The following is a 26,749-nucleotide window of genomic DNA, read 5'->3' on the forward strand; positions in this document are numbered from 1 at the left end:
AAAACTACTTCTTTAAAATTCTTTTTAAGCTCTTTGTGTTGTTTCACTTCCTCCAGGAGTGGTGGGGAGTGAATCAGAACTCTCTCCCTTCCCTCTCCCTCTCCACGCTGGAGTGACTCCAGATCGCTCCTGTCTCGCTTTCAGTTCCTGGAGGGAGGAGCACAAGGCATCAAGCTTCCTTGTATTGGACAGAACAGTCTGTGTGAACACGGGTACACTGTTAAACTCTTAGTGGCTTTTGAAAAGACGGATAAGGTGCCTCAATGCTCCAGGACAGGGGCTGTAAATAACTGAATTGCGGTGCATGAAGCTGGCATTTGGCATCACTCCTCTCTGTCTGCAGGGGGACATATTGATCTCCTATAAATTACTGTAACGCCATCAATGTGTAAAAGAAAGATCTTTTGAACTGAAATATTGATCTTATTTCATTAGGAAGAAATGGGAAAGTCATTTTAAACCCCCGTTTGGCATAAAATTCAAGATGCATCTTAGGCTATGCAAGCAGATCCTTGAGAGCTGTATCCCTTTTTGCACCTCTCAGTGCCGAAGGAAGAAGTTACAACTCCTTTTTCATCTTGACAAAAGGGTCTCCTGCAAATGCACGCTTGATGGAAATTCTGTGTGCAAGCCCTGCACCGTTCCTGCTGGTCCTGCCTGTGGGCTTCGACACACTACTGGCCAGTGAGACTGCTCCCTCCCACTCACAACAAGTTGAGCCGTTACGCTGGGCTCCAAACACAAAAGAACTGATTGAAACTTGTTCGCTGGTAGAGGATGCTTGCTTTTGTTTCCAATCTATTTTTTTTTTATTTTGATCCTTTACTAATCACAGATGTTTAAAGGCTCCCCGCGCGCTTTGCATAGGCTTATTTCTTGGCTGACGGTGGGCTGTGATTGCTGAGACATGGAGCAAGTTGTTATTGCAGGTCATACGACACTCAGAGAATCGAGTCGCCAACCGTGCTGTGATTAAAACAAGAATTCCAGCGATTTACAGCCATTATTCCTGCGGTCAGAGGCTAAAACCCCTCCAATACAAAGTAAAGCTCACCTTATTTGCTGGATGATGTATGTCCTTTGAGTAGAAAGAGCATCCCTTCTCTATTATCATTAACTAGGTAACCAATCAGGGCCGAAGCCTGTTCCACCAAAAGTCTGCGTCTAAGCTGTCTTTTTACACTCATGTTTCTGTACATTATAGTCACCCAGTGTAGAATCAAGTTCCCTATATTTAGGGTATGTAAAAACACAAACACCCATTTTTCACAGTTATATATCAGTGTCAAATAGTTTTGTAGGAAGTTTTTAATGGAGCATTACAGGTAAACCGTGTTGCCATGTGACATGGAAGGTGGGCGTCTGAGATGGAGCAGACTGCAGATTAAGACCCAGCCGTTGCAGTGCCTGTCTCGGACCCAGGCCTCCTCTCTCCCTGGGGCAGACGCAGTCCGTAGACTCTGGCGTCTGGCTCCCGCGCTCATTCCCCACCCCGTGTTTCGTTTTGTCTTCCAGAGTGAAAGAATTGAGAAGGGACAGGGAACATGAGACCTTGCAGAAGAACCCCCTCACGATGTGACATCACTTTTCCAGACTCTTTTTTTTTTCTTTTCTGTTTGTACCAGAGACATTTTACAAGAGGAAAAAAAAACAATTAAAACAAAGGGGAGAACACGGAATTCAGCGGAATCGTTGCCGTTAACACTTCGGTCATGTCCATGGATTCTGCTATGTACAACGGCATTATTTCCCCCTTGTTCTTTGTGTACTGAGGAAAGTCGAAAGTCCCGCGGAATTTTAAACTCTACAAAAATGGGGGAGGAAAAAACATTATCTTCATGGCATTTTTTGCACTTTTCATATATTGTTTTTTTTTTTCGGAGCAAAAACAGCAAACATCCTGAACTGGGGGCTCTTGGCGTAGTCCCTAGTGAGATCAGAAGAGCGCACACGGAAGATCGGAGAAGGTCGCCGCAAATATGGAGGAAAGAACAAAAACGCGTAAGCATATTGGGACCTGCTTCTCAAGAATTGTTTTATGCTTTTATTTTATTTTATTTTTGTAAAAACGTGACTGATTAATCCATTTGATGAACATGAACCAAAAACCGTCGGCGCCACACGCTCGCAGCTGTCTCGCCACGCACACTCCTGTACACGCCCAAGCAAGCGCAGCGCTCCCTCCCACACACCTGTCGTCACTGCTGGTTGGCCCTCCTGCCTGTCAGTCAAGCCGGAAGGGGGGCGGGACTTCCTCTGAATGTAGCTGGGCGTCTGCAGAATTGCGCGGGTTTCTCGAAGGGCGGTGTCGGTTATGATTTTGCTTTGGAGGGTGGATGCAGGTAAGAAATTAGTATTTGTGCTGCCGGAGGTCCAAGAAAAAGGGGACCCCCCCCCCCCCCCTTTCAAAAACCTTCGCTATTTGCTTTTTAAAATTTCTTTCAGAAGTTATTAGGAGTTCACCCATTCCGTCTCTTATTTTCAGTTTTTTGTTTTTACCGCTAGCCTGCCTTCTGTGAGTCCCGTGTAGTTGAATCAACTCTGTTAGTAAGAAAACTATTTTTTTAAATGCATGTGTATGGGCTACGGTTCGTCTCTTTGCGTGTTTTTATATACAACAACAAAAAAACAAGTTTAATTTATTTTATTTGTCGTTATAATGTTGTGCCGTCACCCATGTTCCCGCTGCCCTCCTCATGTCCAGCACTTTATGACACTAATATAGTTTAATATTCTCTTACGTTGAGTTATGATTTTTGTACGCGCCTTATTTCGTTTTTTTTTTAAATAGGGATAATTGTTATTTTTTTTTCAAATTGGTTTATTGTTATTTTTGTTTTGCTTTTGTTTGTTTGTTTTTTGTGTTACGATTACGAAGGTTGTTGCGTTGCAAATGCCCTTCAGAGACTGTGCCAGGTGTCTGAAGGGACGATCACATTGCCTTGACTTGCTGGAGACTCTGGGCTGGAGTCCCTTCGCTCTTCCCTCCACAGGGGGAGACAGATCCATATTTTTGACTATTGAGCGGTATCTGTATATAAAGAAGGTAGACGGTACGTGGAGATAAACATTTATCGGAAGGGGATTGTATTTTAAGAAATATATATTATTTTATTCATAAAAGGGGACACTAACATGGTAAGTGACAAAAAAAAGAATATTTGTATAGTTTTGTTTGAATGCCCAAGTCTGGTTGTATTGTTTGTACATATTGTAAATATCTGGGACAAACAAGGAGCTATGTGCATGAAATTTAAAGACATGAACAAATAAAGATAAAAAAATAAAGCATTAGTGGCTATGATCTGTAAAATGATTAAAAAATATTTCACTATAAGAGTATTTTATTTTAAATGTTCTTTAAAAGAACATTTTGCTAAAGCATGACCTTATTGCAAAAAAAAAACAATAAATCTGTATTTAGAGTTAGGAAAAAAGACAAAATTATCTTAATAAAGACAAAAAAGGTTATGTTTACATTTTTTTTGTTTTGGGCTACCAAGAATTTAATCTTTTTTGCCAATGGTGCCGAGTAATGTGAATGCTATATTGCTTAACAAGAGAATTACGTTATAATCTTTGCAGAGCAGATAATCATAAAAATATACTAGCATTAATACCATACAAAAGTCACACCACTACCAACCAATCAACACACACGAAAGGTCTACACAAAGTGCGGAAGGAGATGTGTTTTAAAAAGTCTCTCGTGTTTCTCCTCTCTTCTCAGTGGCATTAAAAATTTAATTGGACAGATTTGCTATTCCTATTGCGAGACAAACTTATGAGCAAACAGCCTAACACAAATAGATACAATTGCAAAACGCAAAGGAAGACACGCATACACACAAATCGCACAGAGGAGAGTGTTTAAGATCTGTAAGCAGAAAATGAAGAGACTGAGGTGGGGGTGGTGTCTTGGTAGTTCTCTATAACGGGTTTGTAAATAGCAGCCTTGGCCAGGGTAAAATCCAGCCCTGCACATTTGTCTTTGAAGGTACAGTGTTAATTGGGGAGATACGGCTAGTATCCCAGTGAATCATGGCTGTGCATTACATGAAACGTGGTTTTAAAATAAAAGAAAGCGTTCTGGTTTAACTTGAATGGATTGAGTCACATCAGCCTGGTCCTGTGGACAAGGCGGTCCAGCCCCCTTCTGGAATAGGCTGCAGCGCTGGCCGTTGGGCTGGGGTCAGTGAAGGGCGCCCAAGCAAAGCATGTTGGGTCACGAAAGACATTGGCCCCGTGTTTATATGCCAGTGAGCTGGTGATTGGTTGGAGGTGGGATGTTTGTCTTTCTGCCCATTGTTAATTGTTAATGAACGCCATTTAAATCCGTGTCAAACCCCTGCTGAGTTTGGAAAAGAACGATCAGTCTGACTTCAAGGACGTTTAGAGGAAGGATGTCTGATTTTGGAAATTAAAAAAATGGCAACAAACCCTTTGGCACAGACGCCAAGCTGCCTGTCTCATTCGTGTAGCTTGAAGCAGGCTGGTCACCTACAGCGCAGAACTAGAAACGTTGTTTCAGACGCTCTCTGGAATTATTGTCACATCAGGGGGGCCATCGCGTTCAATCTCCTTTTCAATAATTCTGTTCGACACTGATTTAGAGCTGCAGATTCAGGGCGAATGCCAGTGGACAGGCTGGCACAGCAGTTCATTGCAGATAGATGCCCTCCCTCTGCAGAGAGAAGGATGTAGCCATTCAGTAGCGGCGTGTTGCAGTTATGAAGGGTGTAATAGTTCGTAAGGAAGTAAAGGAAGGAACAGAAATGAATGCAAAATCACAAAGTCGTCAACAATGAGTAAAACACAGGGAGTCAAAGTTATGACATGCATGCAGACAGTATTACAACAATATTTAGTGTAAATGAGAAAGGGGGTCAGTTTGAAGAGTTATAAATAACGTCCCGGTCATGTGATTCCCTTTTGAAGAAAACAAAAGATTAAGAAGGGATCCTGTCAGCTCTCTATTTGCTGAGCTTTCACAGAAACCCTTATATTGATGGGAAAAGCAACAGTGCAACTGATTCGGTAGATCCTCCTCTTCTGTTGACTCTAGACAGGAAGCTGGAATGCAGAGGAGTTTTTCAAAGACTGGGTTGATGGGCTGGTGTTTTCATCCAACCAAGGCTGCTATCGGTTCAGGCACGGGCCAGGCAGCGTCTCTCTCCAAAGGGCACAAGCAACACTGAGCTGGACACGGGGCCCAGACCGGAGACCTCTTTCTGTGTAGGTGGAGCACATCGGACGCCATTGAAACCTGCCTGACTGAGGAGGGAGAATGGCATGACATCTCACACTGCACGCAGAAAGGGGTGTCACAACAGTTCTAAGGTGCTACAAAACTATGATGTCATATTGAGATGGGGGGGTTGGAGGGGAATGTTAGATTGGCCTTGTGGGAATGGGGGGGCCGATACCAGCCTCCGACGTGCGGTGGGAATGATCGTCTTGCCCTGAGGAGGGGTCATGCGAAGGCGAAAAGGCTGCAGTAACTCTCGGTTGCAGTCTGTGCTTTTTGAGGAGAAGCCAATGAAAAATGGGGGCAGTCTCTCTTAGGAGGAAAGCAAAGCGCTTGCCTAGGCCCGAACGTCAGGCCCGTGACGAGGAGTGTTGCTGTGCACTTTGCGAGTGGACACTGGCCCCTGGGCTGTCAAAGAATGTGCTGTCAGTGATGGCCGGGTGTGGCGATCAGTTCTGTCTGTGGGAATGCATGGGGGGAAATGACCCTGCTTTCTTTTTTTCCAGAAATGTGTCTGTGTACTGTATGTTTATTCTGTTTCCAGGAGGTTATGTGAAGAATATTTGAACTTTTTCTTTTTTTTTTTAAAAGTCCATTGCAAAGACTTGATATGTAAACCTTTTGCTAAAAGTGTTTATGTAGAAAGTGCCTAATCATATCTGAACAGTGACAAAAGCATGCAACGTGTTTAAAGAAAAAAAAAACTCCATTAAAGTATTATTTAAACCAATTGTAATATGGCGGTTCTAGAAGAACCAGTAACTACATGAAGTCATGGTTATTCTTTTTGTAATGTCGTAAAGAGAAACAAAGGGCCTGATTTTCCCAGTAGGCAAAGAGAATTAACTTTCGAGCCTTTTGCCTACGGGGAGAATTCAAAACCAAAATGTCAATTTTGAATCTGAACCATCTTTTGAAAATCCTGAGAAGCTTTGATTTGTCTTATTGGGTTTCAGTTGTCCTTGTTAAGATCCCATGAGAAAGAATTTCTCTGTAGTACGATGCACAGCGGTCCAGCATCCATTTTCCTCATATTGCAGGATGATTTTTTTTCCCCTGTTGGATTTCCGTTCTGCGGATCCAGAGAGAGGATTACACAAACACATCCATTCTGGCCATTCCTGCCTTGCATTCATTTTTAGGGTGTCATCTGTTGCATTGTTGTGGGAACTGAGAGTGGTCTTATATGCTTGCATGGGTGATCTAGTTAACCAGGTGCCTAATCAGCACCCAAAGCATGCCTATTTTTCTAGTATTGGTAGTCAAATAGACACGTAAAAGACATTGTTCTGTAAACAGAGAATGCAGATTTAATGTAGCACAGGACTATAGAAAGATGGAGGGCTTCTTTGTGCAAGGCAAAGCAATCTTTACTTGTAAGTCAACCAACAGCAGTATTCTTTATCTTGGTTTTGGGGGCAGCAGGGATTTTGTAAGGCTTCTGTTTTCAATCCAAAAAGAGTTCTTCCAGTTTCCTGTGTTTCCGGTTTCCTTGCTCGCTTGGCCTTCCGTAATGCAAAGGACTATATTACCACACACTCGCGGCTTCACTCGCCTGCATGGGCTCACACAAGGCACAGCGCAGCTGTGTCACGGATGGTTCCACCTCCCTGTTTTGTATTGTTCTTCAGGGTGCCAAAAGTAGGGAAGGTGAGGATCTGTGGGACCAAGAGGACAGAATTCCACAGGGATCAGCAGCCAGTTACTTTAAAACACTGAAGGTCACGTTTTCCTCAGCTTCCCCTGGAAGTGTTTTCCTTGAGTTTCAGGGTGTTGCACAGCCGGACCTATTGAGATCTGTAGCCAAGTTAAGGAAAAAAGAATCTATATTTCACACTTAGGGGCATTTAATTCATAAGGGGTTTTCCTTTCCACTGGGGGGGCTGCAGACCCTCTAGACAATAGTCTGAGGCAAGACCAAGGGCAGCAGGGTAATCTCTGCACATTACTGTAGTATTCCAGAAGAGATGCAAATTAGACAGCATTATCAATTCTTGTTTAATCAAGACAGTGTTAATAGTCCTGTTTTGCTATGAATGTGAAGTTGGCTGCAGTGCTCAGCCATGTGGGCAAAAACCTTGGATGATGCTATAAAATAGGGCTACTTCCCTTACTTCTGGGGAGCAGGGAGGGTGACAGACATCTTATCCCACCTGCTTCATGAAGTAGCTGTGCTTCTCCTGCAACCTGCAGCCCCTGACATGGAAAAATACTACTGAGGAATCTAATTCATTTCTTTCACAATGAAAGTTATTGCTGATGTAAAACCTTAAACCAAAAGTCTGAAATAGTCCAAGAGGTCAGTGGGTTTAATTAGATGTGCCCCAATTCCATTAGTGGGCGTTACGGATTGCTTTGACAGCTAGATTCTGGGATGTGTTGGCTAATAATCCATCGTCTGATTTAATTAGTTGAAAAATACTGCCAGTGTGCCAATAGAATTTGACTTATTATTGATTTTAATTATGAATAATGCTGTGCTAAAACACTCCAGAAGTGCAGTTTCTTGATTCATGATGAACATTAGGATTTAGGGTTATTCTGTTTTTGTGTAGCTTGTTTTGGAGCAGAATGTGCGAAGGTTGCGTGTTGTCTAGGTCCGTTGTGCATTCACGCCAGGCGACCCTACTGTAGATATATCAGAAGTACCTGATGCACCCAGCCTTGGCTGGAATGCCAGCATGCAGACAGTGAAACATAGACTGGCAGTGATATCTATGGAATTACTGCCAGATCAGCATGGTGAGGTGTGTTTAAAGCCGCCACATGCGTGTGTCTCTTCCATGCAGACACGGGACATTGGCCTACAGTGTGCAAACATATGAGCACACAGTTCGTCCTACACACAAAGTCAAATGTCTTACCCCTCCATACTCAGGAGTTAACAAGCAGTGCAAGAAGTCTTAACCTTCTCTATGAATCATTGTCTCTTACACTGTCATATACAGAAAGATAAAATACACTTTATTGTTCCCTAGGGGAAAAGTTTTATGGACACACATTGCTTCTGTGCATCTGAATATATCGCACAAAATGACACATCACATCAATCGCGCATGCATAACTAATTACAAAACATAACCATGATATATTACGCTTGCATAGTTTGTTACAGCATAAACATATACTGACACAATGGCATTGACCCTTGCCATTTATGTGTATTAACTGCTTCAATAGATAAGGGAACAAATGAATATTTGTATTTATATGATTTACGTTTAGGAGCCCTGAAAGATTGATTCGTGAGGAAAAGGGGATGTTCATAGGGATATTCAGAATGAAGAATTTGTGAAGGATCTGATATCATTTTACCGCCTGTCTGATCATGGATTTTAAAAAAATTGTTAGCTGGAGTTCTGCTTCACATCTCCAGTGCAAGACAGTGCAAACAGGTCAGTTGTTTAGCACAGCAGATTTCATCATATGGAGGTGTTTTGCATTTTTAGAGTGTTTTGGCAAAGTATTACTACAAAATTGGCTGTTAGATTTACTTTGGTAGTTGGTCCCATGATCCCATCTCCCATGGATACTAAAAGACACATGTAGCGTTTTTAACGTGAGAAACATTAGGAAGCAGCAAAGAAACTCCTCCTTCACCAGTGATGTCGATCACAAAGATCCGGCTTGTGTTTGGCAGCCCCTTTCGCTGGAATTTGTAAAAGCGGCTCATTAACTATTTTAATTGAGTTGAGTGAAATTCATCTCGGCTCCAAAGCATCCGATTTCAAGAAAATCCTGGAATTAAAGGGAATCCTAGAATACTGTCCGTTCACATTTTAAAGATGGGGAAATTTCACATGCTAGTATCCGAGTCCGATCTTGGAGAAAGGTGATAGGCATCGAATTTTGAGTGTCAACTCCAGCTGTAGTAACTGGACACCACAGACCCACACACACCTCCCGCACTGCACTCGAACACAAAGCAGGTTGGATCACTGGGGAAATATCAGAGCAGATTCTTACAGTACAGGGCTTTCTCCTTACAGACACAAAGCAATAAATCTTTTTTTTGTTGGGAGTGAGATCTCCAGGTCTCTAGAAGAATATCAAGTACACCTAGTTAACTTCCACTTCTGCAGTTGCCAGTATTGCGAGACAGGTGTTCAGTGATTTATGGACAGCGATATCATGAAACCCCTGGCCTAGTTGCACGTTTTTCATCATTTCCAAAAAAAAATTTAAAAAAAAAACAACAAAAAATGGCCCTGCTTTTTTTAACAAGGCAGTGGGCCCCCAACACTTTGCATGTGAAACTAGTGTTAGATCTTTCTCTCCTCTCTGTCTGTCTAATTTCCCCTCTGTTGGACTCCTTCTCTCTGTTCCTGCTCCCTGCCCCCTTCTCTCCCCTTCTCTCTCCGTGTCTGTCTCTCTCTCTCTTTTGTAAGTTTTATTTTTGTAATTGTGCATGTAAAAGCGTCACTGAATCGATGGAAATGTTTAAAAAAATTTAAAAAAGAATTCAGCTGCTGAAGCCATGCAAAACGTTTTGAATTGCCCTTAAAATATGGAAGATGTTTTCTGAATGCTTTATATTCTTTCTGCTGTAAAATAATAAAAAAATGAAGAAAATTCTCATAGTATGATGTTGCTTTGTTTTGTTTTTTCTGTTACATTTGAACTTTCATGATGGAAATCTGTGTATACCCTGAAAATAAACGCTGAAGACTTTAGGCTGGGCTTATGGTTGGCAGTATGAGTATCGTTGGGTCTTTTCCATGATAATCAATAAACTCAAGTGAATTTGCTATCAATACTGATACAGTGCTAATTAAAGATGAATAAATTGCTGTTAATGCAATGTTGACAGTGCAATTGTCACTTAATACCAGAAAAAAATAAGTGCTTGTCGTAGAGAGACACTAATTGGAAACCGTAAATGCTGTCTGAGCGGAACACTCTTCATTATAGCCACGATTGTTTCCTTCGGTCCAGGAGACTCGTGCTGACAGGCTCCCAGGGGTTCTGTGATCTTGGTAATATTCGCTCAGAGACCATTCTCAGTGTCTAATTCGACACAGCTGTAGGTGTCCACGTGGAGTTGGAGCATGTTGGCTTGAGACAGTTGAGGAGCACGATGAATGTGCTACAGCTCTCTGCCTCTCTAAAACTGCTGGTTCACAGCTCTATAGGCCATAAGCGTTGCTGTGTCATTTTCCAGAAAAGTATTAGTGTTCTGAATCCTAAGAGCAACATGATTTCCAGGGCACAGGTGGGGCTGCACACTGGTGGTGGTGGAGGGGAGTCCCCATTACCTGTTAAGCACTTTGAGTGAAGTATCAAGAAAAGCTCTATGTAAGCGTAAGCAATTATTATTATTATTATTATTATTATTATTGTTGTTGTTGTTGTTGTTGTTGTTGTTGTTGTTGTTGTTGTTGTTAAGATCAATGCTGAAATATTTACCAGAGGAGTGTTCCTTGAGATTTCCATTGCTAAACCCGTTCGGGTCCTACAAGCAATGAACATCACTCTGTTCTGCCAGGATGATCTGTATAGTTCTTAACTGTGTCTCTGTTCTTGAGTATGTGTTGGAGAACGACCTGTCATTTTCCAACAGGAGTCTCCTCTCTTTATTTATAGTCTTGTTCTCGGGATGCTCGAGGCCACGCAAAGCCGGTCACACGCGTGCTCGTCACGGGTGGGCATCCGAAGGGGCGCTGGGTATAAAAGAAACAGCTGCTTGCAAACTGGTGTCTCACTAGAGTACACTCTGGAGACTTTCTAAAGTAAATCGACTTGTAGGTCAATCTTGCAATGCTAAAAAAACAACAACCGCTTGAAACCAAAAATAAATAAATAAAAAGGCTACGACAAAAAGTGAACGCATCTGATGGACAGTCCCTTTCATGAGACGTTTTTGTTTATTGCGATCAAGTTAATTATTTAGTTAATTTAATCCAGAATTATTTAACTCCAGTCAGATGTGTGCAGTCTGGAGCAAAGGCAAGAACAGAAATGCACCGAACTTAAACACTTAAAACACTTAAAATACATGGCCTCAGGCAAGGTAGAGGGTTAGAGATTTGTAAAAGTGCGAGAAAACGGTCGAACAGCGACCGGGAGTGAGCTGGGAAGTGCGCTGTGTCTTTAAATCCTGCTGTGAAAGTTGGTCGCACTAGCTGACACCACCTCAGCCCGATTTACACTTGGTTGCTGGTCCCGTTGCGGTAATCATGTAAGTATGTTTCTCCCGGTCAAACCCGGTGCCGTTCGGGCCCCGGCCCAGAGGGTGGGCCGCGAAAACAACATTTCGACACCGAAACCGAGCGGCGGTTTTCCCGTTTCGACGTGTGAAGGGCGCCCGTGTGAGGTGTCGGGGATGCGGGCAAAGGGCGTTTGTCCCGAGTCAAGTTGCCGGGCAAGAACGAGGCTTCGTCTTAAGTTTTGACTTGTAGGCCCGTTGTTCTGTTTTTGTTTTTAAACTTTATAACAAATCCGTCGAGGTCTGAAACGGTAAAGCCAGGATCCAGGACACCATTGTCTGTGTGTTTGCTGCATATGTGTTACTTTGTTGAGGTTTTTTTTTTTTACTATGGGAAGTAAACGGTTTTTAATGGACCCGGCGCTGTTACTCTTTTTTGAGTAAACGCTTCATTATTTTTTTTACATGATCAAGAGTTACGTTAAAAGAAAGCCGGTACTGGATCATTCGCCACTTTGCATTTTCGGTTTTTCGTTATTGAAGAAGTAACGCAGTTGAGGTGGTTTATTTTCTTGCTTTAGGAAAGGGGGGGGGGGCTTCTCTTATTTAAAATTAACCGAAATTTTCCGCAGTTTGGTTTTTACTTTTGCGTTTTGGTGTCATGTTTTAATATGCTTTATAAGAGACGTGTCGTTGTGCGGGAAATTACTTTAATAATTGACCTCGCTGTGGTCACCTCGGGTGTGTCCAGGCGCACTATCTTGCATAACTTGCTCTGAAATCACTCTTGAGAGTATATTTTAAGTGGCCGGGATTCAAACGGCTGTCCAAACCTTACATGCAACAGGCAAGTTTTATTTTTAAAAGCTCGCTTAAAGCATAGGACGCTTATCTCGGAGGTAGCACCTATTAATCGCGATGCCCACAGTGCTGTTAACACTCCCAGGAAAATCGCAGTTTGGGTCGTTGTTTGATTATGTTCAACTTCGTAATTCATATGTACAAGGTACGACATTTATTATATTTAGGAAGAAAAATGCAATGCAAAGGACTGGGGAATTCTGTTCTGAACAAAAAGCCTAAGAAAAGCATATCCTCGTTACTAATTCATCGATTTTTCTGCTGCTTTTATTGAAATCGCCCTATATTTTGCATCCATTTATACATCTGGACAGTCTGCTGAAGCTGTGTGGGCGAATGCTAACGAGGGGGATCGCCTCAAATCTTCTTGGTAAAATAAATGAGAAGACAGATGTTATAGGTGGAAGAACGTCCTGTATGAAGTTTGCAAGCCTTCCTCGTTCCCATGTGTCTTTTTCCCATTTCATTTTCCTCCCAGCTCATGGGGGCTTGCTGGCCAGGGGGATTCGCGTCCCTAAGGTTTCCCTGTGCCTGCTCGAGACCCGCCCTTTACGCTGGGTCTGTGTCCCGATCCCCGCAGCTCTCGGGTGGTTGAAGGGGCTACAGGTAACGGGCTGATGGGGTCTCTGAGGCAAGAGGCGGTGGTGGCCATTCGGACGAGGCGAGGACGAGATGACGTCGCGCCAGGGCTGCTTTGAGGTCGTTCCTAGCCCGACCTAGCCTTTCCATTCTTGCGTACTGCAGACGCGCCTCTTTAAGATAAGATCACTTTATTAGCCCTATACAACTTCTTGTATTAGGAATTTGTCTTTTCGCATACCCCAGCTTGCTCTCCATGAGACACACAGACAGGGAGAGAAGCTGGGGGTCAGAGCACAGGGTCGGCCATTTATACGGCGCCCCTGGAGCAGCTGGGGTGAAGGGCCTTGCTCAGGGGCCCAACGGAGTAGGATTCCCCTGCCGGCCGCGGGATACGAACCGGCAACCTTCCAGCCACAGGCGCGGATCCTGAGCCACAGAGCCACCTCTCCGTCTTTCCCCCTTCGCCCTGTCCAACTGCCACAACGGCCGTGCTTGTGGCAGGAGCCCAGTGAGGCTGGCGGTGGTGCCAGCCGGTCCCCGGCCCCTTCGCCTCCTGCTCTGGTGGACCGGCCGCCTCGCTCCACTGGTGGGGATGAAGGGGCAGAGATCCGCCTCAGGCATGTGATCGCCTCAGGCGGGCCAGAGAGGAGGTTTCTCCTTCAGCCAGGGGGAGATGGCCAGCTGTGTGGCGCAGTGCCTTTGTGCTCCTGCTGGGGATCAGCGCGTGGCTCTGAATTGCAAGATGTCGCAACAGCTCAGGCTGTGCTGTACTTGGGGCTGTTCCCGGGCAGGCAGACAGGAGACGTCCATTCCTTGAGACACAGGAAGCCCCAAATTCCTACATGCCGCGTGGATCCTGAGGATGTCTTGGGTCTCTGCAGAATCGCGCTGGAAAGTGAATTTAGAAGATTAAAGAACACCAGAAATACCTCGTCTATTCATGCATCATTTAAAATACTTTATACTTTGGTTGCCGACAATCTGAACACGACGGTTATCTCTTGTAGTATAAAATAGCGGTCTGATACTGGGCTGTTGAGAAAAAGAGCCACACAGCCAGAAGAATATTAATCCCCTTAGGTGTTTGTTAGTCTGACTGCAGAGGAAACGCAGACTATTGCATTGTGGCTCATGTGTAGCTTGGAGGGGACTTTTCTGGCTTAGTTTACAGATCCCCTATTTTGGAAAAAGGCACTGGTGCCTGGTTTATGTCAACGTTTAGTCAGCGGCAGCTCTGGTTCATCGCGTTTGTGGCTGTCAGTCCAAGTGTCGTACACCCTGAATAACATCGATAGGTGGTGTCTACCTGCTTCTTTTGAACAGGCTGCAAATAGTAAATAAAAATGGAAAAATGCAAAGTTTAAATTCAGCTTAACCTCTGTTGTGTGGATCCTCATTAGTCCCTTAATCTGTCCATCCTTTCTGTGACTGATTCTTCTAATTCTGGGTCGCAGGGATACAATTCCCTGTATCCTGCCCCGCGGCCTAGTGCCTGTTGTTTACTGGGATAGTCTCCGACTCTCCCGCCACCCTGGACTGGATGACACGCTCAGAATATGGATGGATACGTTGTTGCCCAAATTAAGTGAGGAATATCCCCCCTGGAGGTCAGGAGACATCTGCAGTCCCTTTAGCCTTTCATGGTCTCTGTTGTTTGTTTGTGAAACAAAACTGAGAAGTGCTCATATCGTAGTTGTTTCCTTTGACAGAAAAATAACAGAAGTTGCCGTGAAAAGTGTTCGCTAATATTTACAGACAGTGGGACTTAGACATCCCGACAGGCCCCTCTGCACCCATGACAAATATTCATATAAGTTTTATACATTTTTAAAGGATGAGGAAAATGACTCAAGAAAGTAGTGAAAAACAACTTCTACAGATTATGTAGTGAAACCCAGAAAAACATTTTTTTATGCTTTCTTTTGTTGGACTTCAGTGGGCCTGAGATTCCGTTTCTCAGTTGCACACAGTTCACTCCAGGGCCTGCGGGAGATGGATTCCCTGGTGTCCTTCGGCAGGAATTTGCAGTCCTGCCAGGCCAGAAGCTCAGGTACTAAATTCATGGGCTTTTTCTTCTAGCAGGACTTTCAGTACAAACAGTCCAGTGCAGTGTGTCTGTGTAGGCTTTCGTTCCAGTTTGGCTCTGTATTAGCCAAACCAGCTGGTTGCTGGCTTCATTGGATTGAACAGCTGCCCTGAGCTCTTAAGCAGCTGCTGCTGTACAAAGATTTTGAAAACCTGTAGGGACACCAGCCCTCCTGGACGAGGATTGGACAGCCCTGCTTTAACGTGCACCCCCGAATTCGATTGTCCAAGAAATCCCCTCAATAAATGTGGAACAGCAGAGCTATTTCAGTTTCTTTTCTTCTTGGTTGCCAGCTTAAAGTCCACTTCTGCCTCTAGTGGGAAGATATTTGACTTTCCTCTTTGTACCATAAATGTGGTTCATTGTTTGTCTTGCCTGTAATAACCTGCTTCCTGATTCTCAGCTGAATACAGGCACATAGCCGTATCTATACTAGAGCCAGATTTTCCTGCCTCAGTGCTCTCACCGCAGCCTGACAATTCAGTGTAAAGAACCACCACGCCCCTTTGGTGAGGATAGTGTTTATACTGTAATTCCCCTCTTGTCCGATCCCCATCTCCTGATGGGGAAGTGCAAGTCACGTGATCGGTTTTGGGACGTCACAAGATGAAGGTATTAATGTGAAAATCAAATACAAGCACTTTACAAATTCATTGTGAGATGTTCTATTGAATTTGTAAGGCAGTGCCACAGTATCGTGTCAGTCAGCATTGCTGTGTGAGCGCTGGGGTCCTAGGGTCACTTCTGGACCTGAGGTGCTGTCTGTGTGGAGTGTATACGTCCTTCCCAAGTTTGCATGTAGCTCTGGTTTCCTCCCACAGTCCGAAGACATACTGGTAGGTTTGTTGGCTTCTGGGACACCCGAAGAAAGCTCCACAGCTAAAACGTTTGTTTCTTTTCAGCATGCGTTATTGTGGGTTAGAAATGCAGATTAAGCTGAACACGGGGAGTATGCAAACTTCACACAACTACTGGGATCAACCTCAGGATCCAAAGTGCTGTGAATACCTAGTTCCCTATGTATAAATTGTTTGAATCTGTTTTTTCCTAATAAGGTGTCCACAAACTGAAATGGTACCCGTGCAGAAATCCTTTAGGATGTTAGTTCAAGATGAAGACACGGTCTCTCGTGTTGCGGTGAAGCGGTGCTTCTCTCGTGGCCTGGATCTGAGCGTGTGAGCGGAGCGGTGAGGCCTGGGCTTCCTGTCAGGCTGTGGGGTGGCTGGGGGGGATCGGCACCATGCTGGCTTCACCCTGGCTGCAGACGTATGCTGCACCAGGGCCCTCTGAGCGCATCTGGGCCGGGAGAGTCGGGTTACAGTCAGAACCAGTGTAGTGCAGTATAGAAGATTCAAGATTTCTTCATTTGCCGTATACCACAAGTGTATTGGAATGCTTACTCGTTCAGCTGTACCCAGTAACATTAGAGAGAGAAAAAATATACAGTATATATGCACAAATGACAAACTGACATGGACAATAAATTGAGACAACAGTGCAGTACCTTAAAGTGCAGATGCTAAGTTGTGCAGGTGCCAAATTGAGCTGTTTAAGATGCGGAGTGCTTGGGGGAAGAATCTGTTTTTGAATCTGCTGGTCAGTGCTCTGAGCTGATGCTATTAGATTTTCTTAAGGAATAGCAGAAACGTCCCATTGTCATCGTTCAGCCGCCCCTTGATGTGCTGTAGCAATCTTGACAGCGGTTTGCCACAGAGCGCCTTGCAGAACTGTGCTGTAGCTTACAAGCAGCTCGTGACCATGGGCACAGAGGAGAGAAAAAACTCACAATGGGGGGGGAATTAAACTCTGGGGGTCCGAGGGCCCCCCTCCTCCTCCATGGAACACGCTAGCGGCACGTTAATGTATATCTCCTGCTTTTGTTTGTGGAGCACGACATCTGTGACGTAGGACTGTCTCGAGGTCTTCTGTGTCTGGAGTTTGTGTAAAGTTGTGAAAGTTTCTTGCGCCCTCTACTGGGAACAATAAGTACTGGAGATTCAGGACATTTTTATGAAATGGATTTTGAACAAAAGTGAGAGTCCGTAATCATTAAAACAATTTTTGTATCTGTGGGGAAAAGAATACATTAATGTATTCTTAGTGGTTTATAAAGGAAGCAGTAACTCCAAATAATGTTCTTGCTGTTCTTTAGATTTTCCAATAAAGTTTTTGTGAAAATTAAAAAAAAAAATAGTTTTTGTGTACGCCAGCTGTACACAAAAGCACATCTGATACTCAAATAACATAAATTAACACACAAAGTAAGACTTGACTGCAGTTTAAACCTGACCTTTAGCTGCAGTTAACTTAACAAATCAGAATTTTTTAAACAGGCAGTATAGCTGCTTTTGGCAAGACTCGACAGAGAATTACATCAAGGCTCTTGAAGCTGTGCTGAATTCCCTAGTTTCAAGGTCAGGATTACTGGGGAATTATGATCGCCAATCACCACGCTTGAGGATCAGACCAGAGGTAAACAGATGGTGCCGTTATCAATGCTCTCTCACGACACACCGATAACCTGGCCCGTGGAGTCAGTGAAGAGAATTGTCGGCATCGGGTATTTTGCAGTAATACAGATACTTCTGGATGGTAATCTTGGCTCATCTTGCATTCACCCATCCTTTTTCTAACTGCTTCTGCCAATTCAGCATCACGGGGGCAGCCTATCCCAGCAAGCAATGGGCACAAGGCAGGGTACACCCTGGGTGGGACGCCAGTCCATCACTGGACACGCACACACATACACACCAGGTTCGGTTTTCTTAGAAGTCAGTTGACCTGCCAGTATAGTTGCGGAGTGTGGGAGGAAACCCACTGGAACACGAGGAGAGCGTACAGAAAGCACCGAAGGAACTGAACCCAGGGCCCCAGCGCGGCGAGGCAGCAGCTCGACCTCTGCGCTGCCCTGCCGCCCTCCTCACATACGTGCGGTGTGTGGAGATCCTGTACAAGGCAACATGCTGCTTTATAAGTTTCGCCTACTTGAACAACAGCTGAAGTTTGGCTGCTTCATAAGTGATTGTGGAGTTCTGTGATCAAAACGTGCCGGAATATGCGCAGGCGATGTGAAATCGGTGACTGCGAGGTATTTGCGGGGAAGGAACTTCTTCCAAGCCTGCGGGAATTCACGAGCAACCTTGGTGCTATGACACCATGACACCATTAAGTGTGAAATCGGGCAGCATGTCACAGACCTAGCACAGCAATTCTGTCATTTTACCCAAAAGGACAATATAGAGACCTGTATTTCCTCTCTGAAATTATCCTACTGCTCCAATGCCGTGTAACCTAACAATAAATGAGGAACGTTGCTTCGGTGACACAGCAACAGGCTGTCTTCAGGACCGAGTTTCACAAGAGCTTTGGGCGCGGACGCAGTCATAGAATCTGTTATAACGTACCTTCACGAAAGAGGTTTTTTTCCACCTACTGGGATGAAACCAGTGTCGCCACCCTCTGTTGAAATAGCCTGGGGCTGAAACTTACCCATCGCTACTGCCTTCACAGGCTTGAGCTCCAAAAAACGGGTGTGTCCGCCACATTGATGGGGACGTGTTTCTGATGATACTGCTGACGATTTGTTTGTTATTATTAGCATCTTTATGTTTGAATTTATTGACAAAACTATTTCCAAAGAGGGTTCAAATACAGTGCTGTGTTAGTCAAAAGGGTACATTTGCTAGGTCAGGATAGGGAGTATGCAGCACAGAGTATGCATTTGGGAACACAGCCTTCTGAGACAATTGAGCTGTTCAGTATCATAGCTGTCTTCTGATGCTCCTAGACCCTTCATTAGTGATGTTTCTGGGTTCAAAGAGTGTTTCAGGTATTTCAACAGGGTCCGCCCTCCCGCAGGTGACCCAGCTGAGGCTGATCTGACCTCAGCTTGTGTATGGTGGCACTAAAACTAATCCTCATGGATCTCCTCTCTTGAGCCAGAATGATCTTGCTGGCTCATCCTGCTGCTTCGGTTGTTTTGCGGAGGACTCGTTCCGCTCCAGCCCAGCAGGGGGAGCTGTGGGCTGACGGCAGTGTTTGTTGGCACCTGCCCTGAGACTGTGTGCTTGGCTTGATTGACAGGGCAGCTCCAGAAGGCTCCAGTCCCTCCAACATGGCGGGCTCGAACCGCCGGCTGCAGCAGACCCAGGCGCAGGTGGACGAGGTAGGAGAAGCCGCCGTTCCCGTGTGACGGCGCTCTTTTGTGTCGCTGCCCGTCTGTAGCGCTCGGCCGTCATGGAGGGGGCCAGCGGGAGTTCAGGGGCCCAGTCATGTGTCCTGCTGAAAACCCCAGTGTTTGGACAGTTCCATTCAGGAGCACATCCGTGGGGATCTGGGATCGTAGTGGCATACGAAGTGGGTGCCTTTTCGCTTTAATGACACATGTTGTTTTGAAATCTTCCCCTAATGTACACCAGATGTCCGTTTTGGGTTGTTTCATCCAGAACAAACCAAACATACCCTGTTGTTCGAGTTCAGGTAAGGGTGCCAAAGGTTAAGAGGACGCCAGACTTTGGCTGATGGTGAGCTTTCCTGGTCGTGCAACCTGCTGCTAAATAACTGCGCTCCGGACTTCTGAAAGGAATCGTTCTCTGGGAGATTCTACAGCAAACTTGACCAAAGGCAGAAAAACCCATTGGAAAGGAGAGTGGTGGTTGTGCCACATTTTACATTACTGTATGAAACAACCAGAATCGAACTGCCCTCATCCTCCATCCGTTTTGAGGAAATTTAACCAAGATGTCTGGGAGCAAGTCCTGAGAAACATCCACAGCCATTAGTGTGGAAACAAATCAGAACCGTTAGAAACAAGACGAGGGTAAGAGAGAGAGAGAGAGCCAGGGTATTAGCTTTGGTTTGAACTCTTTGAGCTTTTAATGGCAGCTAGATGAGTTGAACTGCGTGCTTGTTAGTATTATTATTTCTACCATTTGTTTTGTGCTTTGATTTGAGGATATCCGACATTTTTAAATGTGTGTGACACTGTTCAGAACAGTCCCAGCTAAGATGCTAAATTTCTCCCCTGAGCAGCTTCTGTAGGGCTGATGAAAAGCAGCGTGCTGTGAGAATTAAGCCTCACTGTAATTCCCCTTACTTAGGTTAATTAAGAAACTGCTCAAGCATCAGGATCTGCTTCAAGACAGATGGGTAAATCTATTAAAAAAAAAACAGAAATTGAAATTTCAAATCTTAGAATAGAATTGATTTAAAGTTCTTGCAAATTTCTAAGGCACATTTGCCCTGGTACCCTATATATAGTGACGTTCGCTCAGGGACAAGAATGCTGATCCCCAGCAGCATCAACAAGTTGAGGAACTGAGTGCATGCAGGTCACATGCTAGCTGAGCCTGCCTCAGCCTCCCAGCCCGCCGGTCTATGGCGATTGTCATAGGCTCCCTGGCTCTTATGCAACAGCCTCCGCGGTTACATAACCACCACATGGAGTTCCACGTTGTCCTCACCACCTCTTAAAGGGGCGGCCGTGGCACTCTTGTCTTAAAGGGGCGGGGACAGAGCTAAAGGGGGAGGGGAGGTCGGTGCCTGTCAAGCATGCCCTGATTGCATCCGCAGACGCCTTCATGTCACTGTGAATCGGACACATGACGGCAGAGCGAGACTTATAATTCGTCACCCTCTCACACGCACGCTTTCATCTTAGATCTTCGGGTTCTGTTCATTCAGGCCAGTAATTTCCAGCCAGTGGATCAGAGACCCCTAGAGATTGTCCAGGGGTTTTCCAGGAACAAAATGTTTTATTCATGGTAAACGCCTGTTTTAACTAGCATGTATTTGCAGAGGCACAGGGCAGTCCTGGTTACTTAATAAATCACAACATGGGAGAAAATCAGTGCAAGAGGAATCCTCTGAAACTGGGGGATCTCCAAAACCGGTAACAGTTTAATGATGAAGTGTGGTGTTATACATGACTTAGGAGGTAAGGAGTCACCCAGATGATTTGGATGTTTGATCACTCAGGAGAAAGAGGGAGGTGGTGGATTTTGAAAAGGTGCATCAGGTGGAACATGCACTTAAAAAAAAAAGTTTATCAATATACTTGTTGTCATGGGTGTGCTGGCCCAGATCACAGCTCTTAGAGTGATTTTGGGGGGGTGAAATTACAACTGCATGCTTTGTCTGCATTATGCTTTATATCAATTAATTTATTTGTGTTAACAAATGAGATCATTATACAACATAATCTATTAGCCCATTAAACCACAGACCATATCAATCCAAGAACACCATGCACTTGGCAAACCAACGCTAACAGACAGAAAATTACCGCCATTCATCACTGTTAACGAGCGTAATATTGCAGGACGTTACCTGTGATCATCTCTCGGGGACTCATTCGGATGTCCTCCTGCCTGGTTGTCGGGCCGGCGGATGTAGATGCACAGCAGTCCCTGTGCGCTCATGCTGCGCCCCGTGTCTGTCCGCAGGTGGTGGACATCATGCGCGTCAACGTGGACAAGGTCCTGGAGAGAGACCAGAAGCTGTCGGAGCTGGACGACCGGGCCGACGCGCTCCAGGCCGGGGCCTCCCAGTTCGAGACCAGCGCCGCCAAGCTGAAGAGGAAGTACTGGTGGAAGAACTGCAAGGTGAGGCAACCGGGGGGGTGCGGCTTCCACACTTTCTACCCCAACACTGTTACTGATTACCTCACAGTGGGAGTGACGTGGCTACCCAGGGTGACTTGCGTTCATCCAAAGGACGGTACAGTTCCTCAAACTTATACAAGTTACCATTGGAGTAAAAACGGTGTGTATCTAGTGCAGGATGCACAACAGAAGCAGTGTAGTTAGTACTACCATTTCTTCCTAGGAGGGGTTTGCCATGTTGCCATGCAACAAACCTGTTTTTTCTTCAGATTCTTAGAGTGACCCAAATGTTTGCCAGTTTCAGTACTATGTGTACTGTCTTTGTACAGCAAACTAGAATTTCCTCTATTAAAAGACATCGCTTAGGTGTATAAGAGCAGTTTATTATGATGAATGAACCATCTGAAACCCAGCTCTCGCGGTAGGAGGAGCAGAGTGCCACAGGGTGTTGTATCAGGACTCTTTCTAATGCAGGAGGAAGTCTTGGATCATTGTATAAACGCGCATGGAGTGGACAGGCAGACCTTTGCAGTCTGGGAAGGTTTAGAGGAGACAAGGGGCTGGACGATGGGATGTGAAATAGTGCAGGATGGGATTGAAATCACTCATGACTAAAAACAGGACTGACGTGCCCACCAGATCTAGTAAATTCACCATCACATCTCGAGATACGTAGGAACATGATTAAAAATGCCTAGATACCAAAGATACCAATAAATGGCCTAATTGAACTAATGGTTGGCTTAATGACAGCAATTTAAAAGCATTTTCTAGCTCTGTAGGCTCTGCTGACTCAGAGAGCCCTATGTGACCAGTGGGAATTTGGCCCACCAGGAGTGGAGTTGGGACTCCCTGCGTAAACATCTGTGCCATATACTGTAAACCTATAGAATGGTTCCCAGTCTTGACCACATGGGGGCGACAGTCTCCCCCCAAGAAGCAGGCTGCTCAAATAGCGTCATGGCATTCCACCTGAGAGCCTCAGCTTAATCTGGAGGAGACTGAAGGTGGAGTATTCCCAGGTGTGTAACACAAAGGAGCCTTTTGGGTGAGGGAGCAGTCTGCTGTGCACCTCTGCGAGCGCAGGTCTTCGGTGGAGAAGACGGGACCCAGCGCTGACAGAGGGACGAGTGTGCATCTCACAAACGTGCTGAAAGGAGGGGAGCTAAAGGAACAGCTAGAGAGCGGTGACCCAGCTGGGTGATTCGCTGCCCCACACGGGATCAAGGGGCAGAACGTCCTGCCGTCCCCGAGTCGTTTGGGGGCTGGAGAGAGGGGTTGTTGGGACTCTGGTGGCTCAGCAGTGGAGGAGTAGGAAGTGGCACCCAAGACTTAATCCTACTGATGGAAAGAAAGGCAGGCAGCAGGGACGCACCTAGCAAGACACACAGGAGCAGGCAAACCCCGAAGGAGCCCTGCCGAGACTGGCGCCCCCCCGAATCGGGACAGAGTGAGAGCCGTCACCCCGGAAGGTTGGCCAGGGCGCCGGGGTGATGCCCCTACTCTTGTCGAGAAACACCCTGGGATTTTTAATGACCACAGAGGGTCAGGACCTCGGTTTTACGTCTCATCCGAAGGACGGCGCCTGTTTACAGTATAGTGTCCCCGTCACTATACTGGGGCATTAGGACCCACACAGACCGCAGGGTGAGCGCCCCCTGTTGTGGACCAGCACATGTCTGGTCTTTCCCCTGAGTTGTATTTGATACTTTTCTACAGACTCATTCTGCGGCAGTAATACTATACGTGCCACAACCCACTCTAAGTAATGGCCTTGGCACAGTGGAGAGAAACTGAGAATCTAACACGGGTTTTGTCTGCTTTGTCATGCACAGATGTGGGCAATTTTGATAGCTGTGATTCTGATCATCATCATTATCATCATCAGTAAGTATCGAACTTGGGTTTTTTTTTGTACGACCTTGCTCTGGCTTACAGCCAAGGGGGAGAAATCTTTTGAGAATTTTTTACAAACAAGCTAGCCATATTTTGGAGCAAATATTTAAATTGCCCCGCTTCGAAAATCGATTATTTTGTTTCTCGGTGATGTGGCCTAGCCTCCTCCTGCTAAGTGCTGGTGTGATGGAGAGACACACTCCCCATCCTTCCTGCGGTGTAATCACATGGTCTTCCTCATCGGAGTGTGCATCACAACCCTTCCATTCTCTTTGGCAATACGTAGCTATTCAGAAGTGCCTGTTATAAAGGTTTGAGTGATTTTTAAAGCTGAGTAATAAAACCTGTGATCTAACTGGCTTTCTTTTATGTCTCGCCTAAATAATATGACAAAGCTGTCGAGGTGCTTCAGAGCTGACCTTGTGAACGGGAAGGAATGAAATACTCACACACTGGCTTTGTCTTCTGTTAAACCTGGCTTTCTTGTTTGTGCAGTTTGGAATGTGTCCTAGAGCACCTGAGCCGAGGAATGAAGTGACTCGGAGGAAGAGAGGTCCGCATTCCAGCACTAAACTGTTCTAACCTGCTGAGAACCACAGCTCCTGTTTATCTGTAATATACTGCACAGGTGTTGTTGTTGTTTTTTTTTTTAATGATTTTGAATGTGGATGAATGGCCCTCCGGGCGTCTGATTCAAGAAGTGCCTGTTTCACAATTTTTTTGTTGTTTTTAACTACTGCTAAATTTACACTCCATCGTTCGCCTTGAGCACGGCCAAGCGCTGCTCGGCCAGCGTGGAGGTGAGCTGTCTTGCAGACGATGTTGCCTGTCACTGCACCGTGGCCCGGCTACAGACCTTCACTGTAACACTGCTTCTGCGTAGACATTAACACCGGGCAGAATAATAGATCTGGGTTCCTGTTGCTACAAATCTGCAACTTCAGAGTTCATGGCATGATTTGAGTACAGCTTGACTAGGACAGAAGAGAAAAGTGTGTAGTTAACTCTTGCTTACCTGGCGTTTTTCCACTGCCTTGGATGTTTCTCAGTCATTTTTCTGGGATTGGGTCATCTGAAGAAACTCTTGAGAGAAGTAGTACAGGGGTGGGTGACACAGTATCGTAATTTCACCCAAAAGAACACAATCACAGAATCGTACTTAAGATTCCAGACCTATAAGCTGTCGGTGTAAATCAGTAATTGTGTAAAGGGTTTTACACAATCAATATGCATCGTTCTCTTCTGTCTTGGGTTTTATTAGCCCTGTTCTAAGTAGTGAAACTTTCCTTTTTCATATGTCTGAGTTGATTACACTTTGTGGTACAGGGTTGAGCATTCAAAGGCACTGGTGAAGACCTTACTACTAATTCTGTGTTTTTTAAACTTCCATAAAACCAAAATGCGCTACACATCTTTATTTTTTTAAACCTTATTTCAGTTAAACATTAAATGATGCCGGTCTTACATGAAACATTACTTGCAGTTTGAAAATCTGCAGCAGAATTCTGCCCCTATGATTAATTGTACTTTAGAAGTGAACCCTGTGTCTGGAGCAGCAGTGCACTGCTGGCTGAGCCCCTCCAGGCAGAGCACAGGATCAAGCCCTGGGCACTAGTGAGCTTCAGGTGTCCAGTTGCACGCGTTAGGCCTCAGGGTGTTCCCTGCGTGTCAGAAAACCACATGGCTCAGAGAGCTTACTGTGTCAAAGGAGCACGACCGCAGTTCCTCCTTCTCTCAGTGGGACAGGGGCAGTAGCACTGAACAAGACCGATTAATACTGGGGAAATTCAGAAAAAAAAAAGAAAATAAATTGCTGCTTCAGTTTTTAGTTTAAAGAGAAAAGAAACCATCCTTATGGGTGCTTTCCAAGGTAAAAACACCGTAGGCTATCTTCTGACTGCCTTTGGCTGGCACAGTTCAAGGTGGCTCGAGTTGTCTGGGAGTCTGCAGGAGTCGGGGGGGCAGCAGTGACGGCTCTTGAGAGAGCCGCCAGAAACGCAGCCTGCCACGATGGACAGAATCGTCCAAACTGACAAGTTCCTTAGTGCCTTCAAAACACCCTCGTCTTAAGACCAGAAGGCAGCTCCACACGCACGGCTGTAACAGAACTGTTTCTCTATGCGGTGTGGTTTCCTACCAGATTGATCCACATTTCTCATTGCCACTGTCCGCAGAATAAGGAACAGTTGTCGCCTCCCCTACATGCTTGTAAAAGTGCCCGTGACCTCTGGAGCTGTCTTTCTGTAGTCATTCCTGGAGTAGAAAGTGCCAAACAGGCCAGACCCTGGTCTTTGAATGTTTTGTATAATACAAGTGCAATTACTGGAAATATTTGCCTTAAAACTGTTAAGCACCAAACTTTGCTTGTGTTGTTGTAGCTTAATAAAATGGATAACGCATCATGGATTTACTGATTGTTTTGTTGTTGTTTTTTACTTTTTCGTATGAACGTTGAGGGATGTGCAGGACACAGAATAGCAAGGCTGGTGGGTGAACTCCCGACTCCAGTCTGGATTCAGTCCCAGTCCTTCAGAGCCACACGGCGCCACTCTCCAGACAGAGGACGTCGGCACGATGCAGGTTCCTAGGAAAACAAGCTGTTACAGCAGGCTGTGTAACTGTGTAAAAAATGTGTAAGGGAGTTGGAGCAGTTTTAGAGCATTGTTCTTTAAATCGCAGTCATTTCTAGAAGTGGTGTGGGAGCAGGGCATTAAATTCGTTGCATCCCACAATCCATGTCGCCAGGGGTGTGTTTAAATGTGCCGCAGTACGTTCTTGCACGTGTTCTTGGGGCTGCGCTTGTCAGCACACACTGACACTGCCTTTGCGAGTCTCGACACGTTTGTTATATTCACAGAAGACCATAGTGTAGATCAAGAGTTCTAAAAGACGAGCAGTTTTGTCAAGGTTTTCTTATGTAAAATCTAGCATGTAGGCCCTTCCTCTCCCTCCAGGGGTCAGGCCTTGGACACCTCTCCTGGTTGCCTTCCCCTGCCAGACCTCTGCCCCTACGAGGCTAACCGCTGAAAACATGCACCCCGGCGCTGGAAGATACAAGGTAACCGATGTTTCTGAAGTCCCAACCCTGCATTTCTTTTGTATATACATAGAAAAGAATTTCGTTCGATCCGACTTTTGACTGCTTTTGGGGTTGGCTCAGTCTCGGCTCACGGACTGCTTGGCCCATTCTTGAAAGATCTGCACTTGCTTTTGGTTTTCCGAAGGCAGCGTCGTTGTTGCTGTTAACGTGTCCGAAGGATTTTTTTATTTCCTTTTCTGGAGTGAAAGCTCACGGAGGAGGTGCTCCGGAAACGAAAGAAAGGTTCGTT

The 26,749-nt window shown here is 45.4% G+C and overlaps 2 protein-coding genes across 9 annotated transcripts in view; both read left to right on the forward strand.

Annotated features, from left to right (window-relative positions):
* Window positions 1-9,820, forward strand: part of camta1a (calmodulin binding transcription activator 1a) — a 420,451-nt gene extending 410,631 nt beyond the window's left edge. For all 8 annotated transcript variants that reach the window (XM_069184063.1, XM_069184064.1, XM_069184065.1 and 5 more), the window contains one exon: window positions 1,516-9,820. In XM_069184063.1, the coding sequence (XP_069040164.1) occupies window positions 1,516-1,548 (33 nt within the window). In that variant the 3' untranslated portion in view covers window positions 1,549-9,820. The remainder of the gene's footprint in view (window positions 1-1,515) is intronic.
* A 1,481-nt stretch (window positions 9,821-11,301) lies between these two features.
* vamp3 (vesicle-associated membrane protein 3 (cellubrevin)) lies at window positions 11,302-25,830 on the forward strand. Its single transcript, XM_015337231.2, has 5 exons — window positions 11,302-11,426; window positions 19,006-19,087; window positions 21,366-21,524; window positions 23,360-23,411; window positions 23,916-25,830. Coding segments are annotated over exons 1-5 (312 nt in total). The 5' UTR covers window positions 11,302-11,424; the 3' UTR covers window positions 23,933-25,830.
* Window positions 25,831-26,749: the final 919 nt, after the last annotated feature.

The sequence above is a fragment of the Lepisosteus oculatus genome, chromosome 25 (assembly GCF_040954835.1).
Source record: "Lepisosteus oculatus isolate fLepOcu1 chromosome 25, fLepOcu1.hap2, whole genome shotgun sequence".
Classification (NCBI taxonomy): domain Eukaryota; kingdom Metazoa; phylum Chordata; class Actinopteri; order Semionotiformes; family Lepisosteidae; genus Lepisosteus; species Lepisosteus oculatus.

Excerpts from the sequence above, each read along its gene's own strand:
- vamp3 (XM_015337231.2), top strand. Across the intron at positions 19,088-21,365 it reads CCCAGGCGCAGGTGGACGAG|GTGGTGGACATCATGCGCGT; the intron begins GTAGGAGAAGCC and ends GTCTGTCCGCAG. Across the intron at positions 21,525-23,359 it reads ACTGGTGGAAGAACTGCAAG|ATGTGGGCAATTTTGATAGC; the intron begins GTGAGGCAACCG and ends TGTCATGCACAG.